General features: G+C 40.0%; 1 protein-coding gene across 1 annotated transcript; it reads right to left on the bottom strand.

Moving 5' to 3' along the window:
* Positions 1–1,427: 1,427 nt before the first annotated feature.
* Positions 1,428–11,671, bottom strand: tmem63a (transmembrane protein 63A; the record flags this gene model as incomplete). Its single annotated transcript, XM_079215470.1, has 22 exons — positions 1,428–2,775; positions 3,211–3,261; positions 3,348–3,463; positions 3,577–3,744; positions 4,036–4,141; positions 4,794–4,956; positions 5,444–5,509; positions 5,748–5,834; positions 5,981–6,087; positions 6,181–6,334; positions 6,838–6,981; positions 7,718–7,851; positions 8,084–8,201; positions 8,571–8,651; positions 8,764–8,834; positions 9,063–9,171; positions 9,282–9,333; positions 9,573–9,715; positions 9,854–9,891; positions 10,124–10,196; positions 10,321–10,400; positions 11,501–11,671. 22 exons carry the CDS (start codon positions 11,669–11,671, stop codon positions 2,632–2,634), a joined length of 2,376 nt encoding a protein of 791 aa, XP_079071596.1. The 3' UTR covers positions 1,428–2,631.
* Positions 11,672–12,982: the final 1,311 nt, after the last annotated feature.

The following is a 12,982-nucleotide window of genomic DNA, read 5'->3' as shown; positions in this document are numbered from 1 at the left end:
GGCACTGAGTTCAGGGGGTTGCACACCTACATACAAACACAGTTTTGGATTAAGACTGGATAAATATTTTGATCCAGAGAAGGGCGTGTTGTGTAAGCTAGTAATACCTTTCAGGCTAAATTACTGCTTTCATTTGACCTGGGGTGCCGACAAAACAGTTTGAAACCATAATAATGATCATCATAGTCAGGTTTCATCTGTTATCTTCAAATTTCAAAGTGTATTCTTTTTTGAGCTAACACTCTCCTGACACTCGTTGACAAATGGGAAACAGATTACAAATGAAGTGGCTATGCTAACATTACGGCTATTAGGTTGTTGCAGATATATCTGTATCGGTGTACATTAAGTAACAAGAAGTTCCAGGACAGAAAGGCCAAAGATAAATGTGAAAGGTCATTTAGAAAAAGTGTATCCTTAGAAGATGTGGGCATTTACCAGGCAAAAAAAGATTCTATCAATGCCAGAAATGTTTGATTCAGCATTTTGGGATATTTTCCCTTTGTGAGAGACTGAAGGTCAGGACAATTTATTTTTTACCATCTTTTAATCCCTGTCTGATTGAGAGGAACTGGTTTTGGTGATCAGACGTGAGAACATTGTGTCTGTGAGAACATCTTGCTGAGCTGTTTCAACACCAGATGCCACAAACCGCTCCCAGTTTGCGTATCGTTGGATCGAACTTCAGATCAGACTTTCACACACCCTTTCTAGAAGCCTCAAAACCATGTGGGCCCGAAATTGAGCCAGTGAGTGTGTGGTGTTTAACTTTGGGTCACAGTTTGGGTTTTGGAAAGCTACACAGGGCTGCTTCCCAGGCTCTGGCGGCCTTAACGCGCACATTTCTCCCGCTCCACTGAGCTCGCAGGAGATGGTCTTCTGTAACAGCGAGTGCTTTAAAACACACATTTCATACACACGACCCAGAGACAATCTATCAGGTATCTAATATCAAACGCTCATCTCTTTCCCAGCTCATCCTTGGAGCCACATGAGGATATCTGCAAGTTATTAGTGCCCCCGCATCCTGACCCTGCACAGCTTTCTTATGTGACTTTGTTGAGGTATGTCTGTTCAAATCTGTCTCCAAGTCTTTCTGTATAGGGGTCATGCAGTGCACGTTTGTATGATTATTAGATTTTCATTAAAAAGAATATCTCTCTCTCTCTCTCTCTCTCTCTCGGGCAGAGGAAGCAAACGAAAAGGGAGACAATGGTGAGAGATCAGGTGAGGAGGTGGAGCTACTGGAATTGTCGCCCAGTAAACTGGCTCATACCAATGTCAGAATAAGTTAAAAATCCTCAATGCAACACTGCATTTGTCCTTTTTCCTCACTTCTGTGGTTTTACTACCCCACTGCAGCTCAACAGCGCCCCCAAATGGCATATGGATAACTTGTTGTTCCTGGTAGTACTCAAACTGCACGAAAGTTTTTTTTATTAATGTTGACATGTAAATCATCGTGTACACCGCCAAGACAAAGCTAAGAGTTCATACAAACATATTCAATCTGAAGACATTGTCAATCACAGTTACACATTTGTTTAAAAAAATGCAGTTCCTAGTTTGTAATGCACATTTAAAAAAGCATTAAGTACAAATTAAATAAATCAAATGAACATTGACCTGTTTGAAATGACCTGTTATCTTAAACAATAATATAAAATAATGGCTCTCACCCTCGTCATGTGTAGACTAAACAAAAAGCTTTGGTTGCAAATCTCCAGCAATACAGATATAAATGTTCTCTTGTCTCATTACACATCTTGTTAGTAGACACAAAACAGGCCTCTCTTGATACAGAAAGTGCAATATGAACATGAGGCAATATTACTTATTCCCTTGGCAGGCATTGTCCTAAAAAAAGCATCACAAAAAAGGCACCGTGAAGAACTCTAAACTGAAACAAAAGTAACAAACAGAAAGCTCTGTATGGCCACCTCTTTGGCATCAGTGCTGGCTTGATTGTTCTGGTAATACTTGCATAATAAGCTCCAGCATGTGCAAATAATAGACTCCAGCTTTGGAATCCAACAGTACGGCTTGTTGGAAATGGCAGGTTTTGGCTAAACAGTTCTTGGTGAATTGGCGAGAGAAGACTTGTACTTGTCCCCCCACTGCTACTTTTAACTCGCATCTATCCAAAAGATACTTTAGAATCCATCGCACGTAACCCTCTTGTACCATCTGGCAATTTTCTCTCAATGGGACATGCTGCGTCTGAGCAGGAGGGTCGGGGTGAATTCAAACTCTGGACTTAAACGCGGAAACATTGGACCTCATGCAAGAACATCTTCGTACTCTCATCTGAACTTTCCTTTCATTTATTTGTACTGTGGTTTGAAATTTTCCTATTGATATTGTTGTGTTATACAACAGCATCTGCAACCAATTTAAACTACTGGTGATATCATTAGGCTAAATGTTTACATCTAGAATCATATTAGCCTATAATTTAAATTTCAAACAGGATACTATCAATAAAATTATGAAGTGTAATTTATTCATGTTTAAGTTTACGAGGGATTCTTGCATGAGGCCCTTTATGTTTATGAAGGAAGCAGATTTACGGTCAAGAGTCGTGGGCATCCGGACTCCAAAGCTTTGACTCAGTGTTGAAAAATTACTTTTTCAGCCATCTGACATGCTGTCCGTCACTGGGCTGGAGCTGTGGGCCGGGCTGCCCTCTGTAGAGCCGTAAGACTGCTGAAGTTTAGAACCCTGTTGTGTGGCGCTGGCAGGTGATTTGGGATTAAGCACTCTGGGAAGGTAGACCTGTAATTACACAATACAAAAGAGATGAGTACTGAAAACAAACAAAGGGCTTCAAAAGGCGTTTTTTTCAATGTTCAGTTTTGTGTATTCTTTTATCCTTCCTGATGTAACCCCTGTATATAATGCAATACTGCAGGCAGTGGCCAAAGAATGATTTTGATATTAAAGAATGTTGAAGGGCAAGAAAAAAAAAAGTACAAGACAAACAAGGTGTTAGATATGAGCTTGCAAGAACAGCTTTAGCAAAGATGAAACATTGACCTGAAAAGCTCTGGTGTTCCACTTTGTTAATGAACAACAAACCAGAGGGGTGACAAATAGCGTTATATAATTTACAGCAAAGCTCAGGTGAGTTAAGTTAAGATCAGGCCTGCCCTAAATACATCTGATCTTTGTATTCACGCTGTGGACTTTGTTATGGAACAGGTGCAGTACCATGGTGTTTTCTTCCACTCCCTTTACTGGATCCTCATCCTCTTCTTTCACCTGCAAAAGAATGCAAACAGTATGAAGGCTCGGTGTGAGGGATGACATAGCCGTGACAGTGTATGCACACAAAACCAAATGCTCACCACATAGTTGTGTGGACTGAGATACTTAAATTGGCCAAAGCAGGTGTAGCTGACGCAGATGAAGACAGTGATACACAGGACCACCAGTGTGAATAGAGATGTGGCGGTCCAGAAACCTGAAAAACACACACACACACACACACACGCACGCACGCACGCACACACACACACTTCAGGCCAAAATCTGTTATTTTAAGTTAACTTGGTTGAGCACACACTCATTTCTTACCTGCTCTGAGGACAGAAAAGAAGTAAAGCCAAATCAGGCAGATGATGGGCGCAGCCAGCGCTTGATTGACAGCTCCCAGGTGGACCTGGCGGTCCAGGCGAGCAGGCAGGTAGGCAAAGTACAGGTTGTGTTTGTCCACCAGGTGCTTCAGCATCATGTACAGGAGACCTGACAGGGTCAGACACACAACACAGCCCTTTCAGAACCCCACTGAAGACGTCACAGGAAATACGTTTAGAAGTGAGATCTTCTAAAGAGACGCCGTGAACTTGATGGACTGCGATTCATTATTCAAGATGTTTATCGTCAACCCAGTTATACAAGTACGCTCGTGTGAAATGCTTTTGCTGGGAGGCTCCGTAAAAGAAAATAGTAAATATAAAAAGACGTCTACATTTTAATACAATAAATGTAATAATACAAACTTATTACTGAGTGCGTGCTTGTGTAACTACTCACCAAAAGGCACAATAATAGGACATATGATGCTGTAAGCCATGATGACAGTGAACACACAAAGGCACCAGCCATACATGGCTCCATATTCAAACTCATAGGCCTGATTCTGTAAACGGAAGTCAAAAGATTAGTTTGTGATAAGTCTGAGAGTAAAGCAAACAAAGAAAATACTGTCTTCCACTTGTTCTGTATAGTTTCATTGACTAAATTGATAGAAAAAATGCACAGTATAAAGTTAAAGTCAGAAAATACACGAATGACTCAAATCTAACTCGATAAATTAAGGTGATTTTTGGCCAATATTTTTGAAACTGTGGAAAGACTAAACAAGACGGTTGCTGGGAGTTTTATTTTGTTTCTGTTGAGTTTGAACAAAGTGTTTTAAGATTCTCTACCGCTTGAAAACATCTCCCAGCTGAAACTGTGAGCAGAACAAGTACCAAGACCCTAACCCCCAAACAAAACCTATTTTCATATACTATTTTCACTAATACTTTGCAAAATAAAATGTATAACTGGCAGGACTCAATACACAAGGAGTTTTTCCTGATCCGATGTGAGGTCCCGGGACAGGGATGTCATGTGTACAGATTGTAAAGCCCTCCGAGGCAAACTTATATTTGTGATGTTGGGCTATATAAAATAAACTGAATTGAACAAGTGGGCCCTGTTGCTCTGTTCCATACATTGATATACAGTAAAATACATTGATGACTTTGAGGTGTAGTGTTCCTTTAATGGACAAGGCCTTTACAAACCTGTTTGACATATTTCCTTTCCGCAGCAGAGCGGGCTAGCGCCATACGAATGATGTAAAGCAGTAACCCTGGCAACCGCAGCAAATCCATCCCAGAACCCACCAGCGCCGCTGTGATCACATAGTTGACAAAAAACGCACCTTGGTCAGGTAAGAACACACACCTGGTGTAAGGGAAGACACAAAGATAAAAGAAAAATGACTATAAAATCAAAGAAATTAGATAAATTAAAATACTTTTTAAGGGGTTTCAAGAAAGTAAAAATCAGTCCACTCATAAAAACCTCTGCTAAATGCAAAAACATTTTCTTTTGTTTCTCATATATGTTTCTGACCACGTCAGTTTCAACAAACTTTAGGAAAACTGAAACAACAACCAATCTACATTACAATGTAAAATATAAAACTAGACTATACAAAAATGCAGTCTTGAGTAACTAAAACTAGTTAATGCAACTAAATAAATAACAATAATAATAATAAATAGCAACTCGCATGATACAATTGAAACTGTATGATACGAGTTGATATAATAATTTATAATGAACGTATCATCAATGTGAGAAAATCCATAATTAACATGAATGAATTTGTTTTTTTTTAATTTTTAAAAAGTCAAGATGCAAAAAAAAAGAAGAAAAGATAACTTACTCAAACCTCAGTTTCCCATCTGAGAGAAACTCTCTATCAAACAGCCAGCGGAAAAACACTGCAAGACTAATGGGGGGGAAAAACAAAAAATATCAAAAGTAAGGCAAGGTTGTTCCTGAATTCAAGTTGACAAACATATCCATTGTTCTAGGAGGAATTTTCAAATCAAAGTTCCCCATTCATCACTATATCTGTCAAACACTGTTTGCTACAGTAAACGACAACTACAATATTACTGAAGAAACAATCAACCTGGATGCTGGGCAAGCTGTTGCGTATTGAAAATGATGGGAATGCAAATTACCTAGTAAGTCCCAGCGAGGGGAGGATCAGCACCATGAAGAGCAAGAAGAAGTACAGTTTACGCATCATGCTCAGCTGCTCACTGGACCTGAGAAACAGATGGCACTAGATCACAACGTTTCCTCCACAAACAGAGATCAATCACTGCACTACTAATATGTGTGTGTGTGTGTGTGTGTGTGTGTGTGTGTGTGTGTGTGTGTGTGTGTGTGTGTGTGTGTGTGTGTGCAATACCTGCTCCAGTGGGCCTCTCCAATTGTAGAATAGTAAACTATGGTGGGCAGCAACGCAGAGAAGGACCACAGCAGGAGGGTGGGGAAGAACTGACTGACAATAGGGCTCTAGGGTGAGAAAAACAAACAAAAAAACTTGTAGATTGTACAGATCTGAAAGCATAACTGTGACAAGTAGGTGTCTGCATGTGAAAGTCTCACATTGAGATAGTAGATTGGCTTCGTCACGTTGAACTTGTCCATGGTGCTAATAATGATGGTGGGAGTCGTGAGGAAGGTGAGCAGGAAGAATAGGGAAAAGTTGATCATCAAATAGCGCATGAACCAGGGAAAACCCTTCACTGACAGATTGTCCCTGTAGGAATGGGGAAAAAGGAAAAACAGAAGCAACACGACAGTTACAAACTAATTCCTCCCACACTGATTTATATTTCTCTTCCTCAGGGAACCAAATCAAAATGTTTACGCATACAGTATTTGGGTATTTTGGGTATTTTGGAGATTTCAACCATTAGCGATTGGTATCGCTAATGGTTGAAATCAGTACAACCAATATTACTAAATTGCAAGATTACATGTGTAAAAAAAAAAAAAAAAAAAAAAAAAAATGGTATTGCCGAATTGATTGTTTTCCACTTATGAAAAAGACAGAAAACTCAATCTTCAAAAGATTTTTTATTTTTTTACTTTGGCCATGGTAATTTAATAAAACAATAACATCATATGATTTCACTAAAAGTCAGTTAATGATAATATTGAATTATTGCGCAGCCCTTAGGGCACCAGTACTATAAATAGCAATTCATATGATCTCCACAGAGAACAAACTTTGTGAAGGGTTGGCGCTTCAGACCTTACCAATACAAATTTTTTGGATGGGGTGCAAAGCTGACACTCCACTTGTTCACTTTCAGAGTCCCACTCTCCGATGAAGGTTGGGGCACTCTCCCGCAGCAGCAGCTTGTGCCACCACACTCAAGTGCATTGAAGTCTTTCAAAATGCTGAGGTGAGTAAATGACAGCTGTTAGTGATACACATTAACCAGCTTTCATCAGTGGCAGCCGCCCAAAGGCCTGCTCCCAATAAAAAGTCATGCGGTGATAATAAAATCGAGAGATCGCTCTCTTGATCGGTGCGGGGCAGAAACAAGCAGAGTCAGCCGACATAATACTGCTGCTTCTGCACTGTCACATGATTTCTGCCAGCCAATCATCTCTTGTTATGACCGTCATGTTACTGTCACTGACAAACACAATATAAAAAGTAGAAACTGGAGCAATAAATGGAGAAAAAAAACTATTACTATGGAGTTGGATCAACTAAACTATTTTACAACTCAAATTACCTCCTCGCTGTTGTGTGCCTCCAACCAGTTAAGTTGCAGTTAACATCCACGTCTATCCAAAATGTCACTTTATCATTTGACCCAGTAGAAAGGTGTAAAATTGTCATATCGAGCATATTCATTCTTGAGTTATGGGCAAAAAAATGTTTTATGAGAACACAGTGACCTTGACCGTTGAAAGATTTAGATCAAGACAAAGACATTGTGTTCCCAACGAACCGGACAGACAACCCGACAACATAAAAAGGTGACAGCCTTGGCTGCTTGCATTGATGCTGGCCTGGATTATCACGTGTCAGGTGTTATATCAGGTATTACAGACATTCCTGCTATTCACTTCTCCTGTGCAGTAAAATACAGACAGAAAGAGACACCTTTAAACTGGTACTCACTACTTGGCCATAGCCTCGGTCTGCAAGGTGACGAAGGCCATCCCCAGGGGGCGCTGTGGCACCAGTTCCGCCTGTTTCCTCACCTCTTCCAGCAGGTCTTTTTCTTTAGTACTGTAGTACTCAATGGCATCAACCTGAAGAAACACACACAGATTAAACTTGGTGTTAAACTGTTCGCCCTTGCTTCATTCACTGCCACTTTAAATTAATACAACCGATACTACCTTTTATCACAAGAGTCATAAAAGAAACCCCCCCGCTGTATTTGCTTGTACTTTTCTGATCCTAAATTGTAACATGAAAGATTAAAGATTTAAAGCATCGAGACACCCTGTACAAAACTGTCTAGAATCTGGTCCATCTCACCTTCTCAGATTTGGCGCAGCAACAGAGTTGACCACAAAAACGGGGGTTAAATAATTCACGTTTCCCTCTTTTCTCCAGAACACGCTCATAGTAGCACAGGTTTTTTCCTGCTCGCATCCTGGGGTGAAGATAATTAAAAGACAAACAAAGACATACAAGTTGGTTTAACTTGGTAAATATAAAGCTTGAGTAAATATCCTTCAACCCTTTGTGGCACCAGCATATGCCTGGAATATGCTTCACATGCTGGTGCTTGCAACCATTTCCTCTGCAGACATGCGTCTAACATCTGAAACCATTTAAATATTAAAGAGTAAGTCCTTTGTGGTTGCATACAACTAAAATAATAAGCTATAAGATGCTAAAAAGCTTAGTAGAGTTGCTGAGTTAGGTGGAAATTCTCTCTGTGAGTTTGTCGCTGCACAGAGAACATACACAGTTCAAATTTAAAATATGTATTTGGTTGTTTACTGGTCTGGTCTCTTACCTTTCCTTATCAAGGTGCATGAGCTTGGCCACGTCGTAGCCCAGGGTCACAGCACACACCCGACAGGAAGGGTACGCCTCTCTAAACAAAAACAGTGCTGACGTTGACGAATGGAGCAGATGGCTACTATTTATGGTAACATGCAAGGACACTGCGTCGAGAGGAAAATTAAACTTTATTCAATTCAACTCACGTGAAATGAGCCTTTACATCTTCCTCTGTTGCTGTTTTCGGGACCGAGCACACAAACAACGTGCTTCTGGTCTACAAACAGAAAGAGATAATTCAGTTACCATCACAGCTGAGCGACACTCGGCATTGACTTCATATAATCAAACACTAATCTGACTTTCATGATACGCTTAGCTCCTCACAGACGGGTGAAATTTAAACAGAGAGAGTAAAACAGGTAATGTGGACACAGCTGAAATGTACAGGTTTGTGAGAGACATTTAGACAAAATATCTTGAAGTCTCGATGTCCGAGACTCACCGTCTCTCTGCGCATGCCTTTCATTTGTGATGTGTGACGTCGCAGCAGAACAAGTGTCAGGATCAGGTACAGAACTGCAAATACTGTATGTAGCCACAACAGGTTGTTTCTAGAGGCAGAACATGACAGAAAAATTTTGTCACGAGCAACCCACAAAACTGTTTTGCACTACAAACATTTGTTTGAATATCCAAACTGTTTTCGTCCTACAGTAGTTACCCCTTTTGAAGATTCCCAACAGTTGTCCTTCCGAAACTTTGAGGATTATTATCTGGAAGTAAACATACATACTATCAGTATAAATGTGATTAAGAAGAGAGAAAACCAGAAACAATGAAGAGAAAAAGATCAGAATACAAGCAGCCGGATTTCACAAAAACGTACACACTTTAGGGACGAGTCACTGATTATGAAGTGGACACCTGACCCATTCTGTACATAAAATAGCCTTTAAAATGTATGAGCTAACTACAATTTTAACTAACAGACAGAGAATTGGGTAAAACGTACCCAGCAAGTCTCCGGACAAGTTGACCGGCAGTATGATTGCGAGGGAGGTGACAGTGATGACCATCAGCAGGGCGATCAAATGACGCTGGAAGGACAGGTAGTGGACAGCATCCATGCCACATTTGGCTTTTATCTTTTCCTCACTGAAAACACACAACACACACACACACACACACACACACACACACACACACACACACACACACACACACACAAACAATGATAAAATAGTTCTGCTTGAGGCACAAGTATAGAAACAATGACCTGCAAAGTTCACTCACTCCATTCTAAGGATGTAAGGCAGCCAGGAGCAGAATCCCTAAACAGAAAGGGAGATATTTTGATGACATCAACATTCAATGAGGATTACTTGGTAAATTCTTGAGGAATCAAGACTGATTTAAAAGTATTACAAAAGTGCTTTGATATCTTAAAAATCAAGTGTTGATAAAGTGAAAAGACCTAATGTGATATGTACATATACCTATATACTGTACACATCTATATATACAGACATACATACATGATGACCCAGATTTTTTTTTACATACCATTTCATACTCGAGGTCATCCATGCTGCATGATGACATGCGTCCATAGCGCCGACGTGTTGACTCAGTGAACCTGATACACAAAGTACAAGGTCAAAGTCAAGGAATAAATCAGTTTGACGAAAAAGATTCCTCCGAATTTCACATCTACGATACATCCTATGACAAATTTGACGTGCGCGACATGATGAACTGACCCGTCGTTGTCTGCAACTAATGCCAGACGTCCATAGTCCCAGAACTTCCTCCTGATAATAGAGAAGGCAATCAGCAACACCTGTAGGCGGCATCGGGAGAAGAACCAATCAGCTGACACCTTGTGCCACAACACAACTTAAATAATATACCTTTGCGTCTCAGTTAACATATTTCTTTATATAACAAAGTATTTTAGCAGGGGTTGTCTTTTTGCCTGAAGTTGATAATAATAGGGCTGCAACAACGAACCGATAAAATCGAGTCTCAAAAGATTTGGCAACGAATTTCATTATCGAGTCGTTGTGTCGCATGATTATTACGGCCGTCAATAAGTCGCGGAGAAGAAGAAAAAGAGCGGAGCTAGTCAGCTTGCTATCACGTTAGCTAACGTGTTTGTCTTGTGTATTGTCGTTAAAGTTAAAGTTACTTTATGTTCCGTTACAGTTCAGTCTTGCTTGTAAAAAAAACGTTACGTGATGAAACATGCCGTAACCCCCCGGTCTGGTTCAGTTCACGCTGTCACTCGTTAACGTTAAACCGGCACACCTGCGGATTTGGCCGCAGGTTTTTTATTTTTTTACTCAAAGTAGAATGAATCAAATCACGTAGTTGGACTTAGCCAACAACGTGATGTCGTGGTCATAAGAGACCCAGAATGAAATAGTTTAAGGAAGAGGAAGCTCTATATGCAGCGCAGCTTGATGCAGGGCTGAGATGAAGTGGAGCTGGAGGTGAAAACAGACGTGAGAGGAGCAGCACAGCTTCCCTCTGTCCCAGTGTTTCATACATATTGATAAAGCAGGGTATGCTAAATGCAGCCTCTGCTCCAAGGAGATCAATTACAGTAAAAAGGGCTCACATTTGGCAGATGTAAAGCATACATGTGTATGTTTTTAGTGTTAGTCCATTTTAATACATATTTTTTAATTAAACAGCTCAGGGATGTTCATGGAGCAACCTGTTTGTGCACGTTCTGAACATGTTTTGCACTGTGAATTTGCACTGAAATTAATGCTTTTTTGATTATTTTTTTCTTATCCGATTCATCAATTAATCGAAAAAATTATCAACCGATTATTAAAATAATCTTTATTTGCTGCCCTAGATAATACATAAAGATTTCCAGTCTTCTCTCATTTGATCACAGCACAGACAGACACCACTCATTTTTAGACTCACCAAAAAGACAGAGAAATCGAGCAGTAGCACGACTGGCACACCTCCAAAGCCGATGCCCTTGAGTACGGTGCTCTGTGTGGAGCTGAAGCAGCTACTGTTGTCCGGGAAGCCAGAGTGATTGCTACCATTCGAGGCCAGTAGGGGCCACTGCTCCAGCCACGGGGAAGACATTGGAACCAGCAGTTTGTCTGCAGAGATTGACAGTAGTATATATTGAGAAACATCTTTCTGGAGCCAAAGCTGCTCCCACAGTGATAAGAAAAATATTAACAATTCCCTTCATTGTTTTGGGGGATTAATTGTTGTTGAAAAATGTAGGTCACGGTTTCCAAAAGCCCAGCAGACGTCTTCAAATTGCTTGGTTTCAAAGTACAAAACTCTAAAAAAAAAGATTTAATATAGAGAAAAGATGCAAATCCTTATACGTGAAAAGCTGGAACCAGCTAATATTTGACATGTTTGCTTGACAAATGTAAGTTGTCAGGGGTCTCAAACCAGCACGTACAGTAGTTCTAGTAGTTTAGATTAACACACTTTTGATCACATGATGCATGTTGTTAAGAGTTACAACCTGCAACGCTTAAGAGAAGAGCAAAAAGGGGCTGCAGCAATCAATTTTTGTCCTCAGTTAAAATCACTTTTTCTTCTCCCCTGATTAATTGTCTGTAAAATGTCAGAAGATAGTGAAGTGCCTGTCACAGATTCCCAGAGCCCAGGGTGATGACTTCAATCACTGAAGATATTGACTTTCCGGTGATATAAAATAGACATATACTGTAATCTGCAAGCATCTACGCAGTAGACTCCTTCGCCTATCAAGGCTGAGCAATAATGTGCCACAGGAGCAGCAAGAGGCTGCAGCTTTTTATCCCAATAACTAAGCAGCTTTTAGAACTTTACATTTTTACAGCTAAAGATTAGACCAGATGATGTCAGTGATTAGTATACTTAAGACCAGCTAGAAGGAACTCTGAATATCAGATGGTGTTTTGCTTTGATTGCAATGAAAGTCTATCAGTTATTGGTACCAGAGAAGGCGGAAAAGAATTGTAAGTAGCAAAATTACTGCGTAGAAACACAAAAAGGAGTCCTGCATTCTAAACCTTAACTAAGCTCTGGCATGCTATTGCTTTCCCACTTAATTATACAGCAGAAGGGCTCCTCTCTGGTAATATTTGATCATACTTTTAAGTCTTGGATCATTTATTTTTTTACAGATGCATATATTGTGAGAAGCTTTTTGAAGCTGTATTACGTTACATGTTGTTGGGTAGTTTATTCTATAACAATGCATGCACTATATATTTTACAAACTGATCATCTGTTTTGTATGTTAAATCTAATTATTCAAAGTAACTAAATGTAGGAGGAGGAAAAAGTACAATATTCACATTTGAATATTGTACTAGAGCCGCATGGATATGAAGTGGGTGTCCCTCAGGGTTCAATTTTGGGACCATTATTATTCAGCTTGTATATAAA

Source organism: Taurulus bubalis (assembly GCF_910589615.1).
Source record: "Taurulus bubalis genome assembly, chromosome: 3".
Taxonomy (NCBI): Eukaryota; Metazoa; Chordata; class Actinopteri; order Perciformes; family Cottidae; genus Taurulus; species Taurulus bubalis.
The sequence above is the reverse complement of the archived record's forward strand: the minus strand, read 5'-3'. Positions and strand labels throughout refer to the sequence as shown.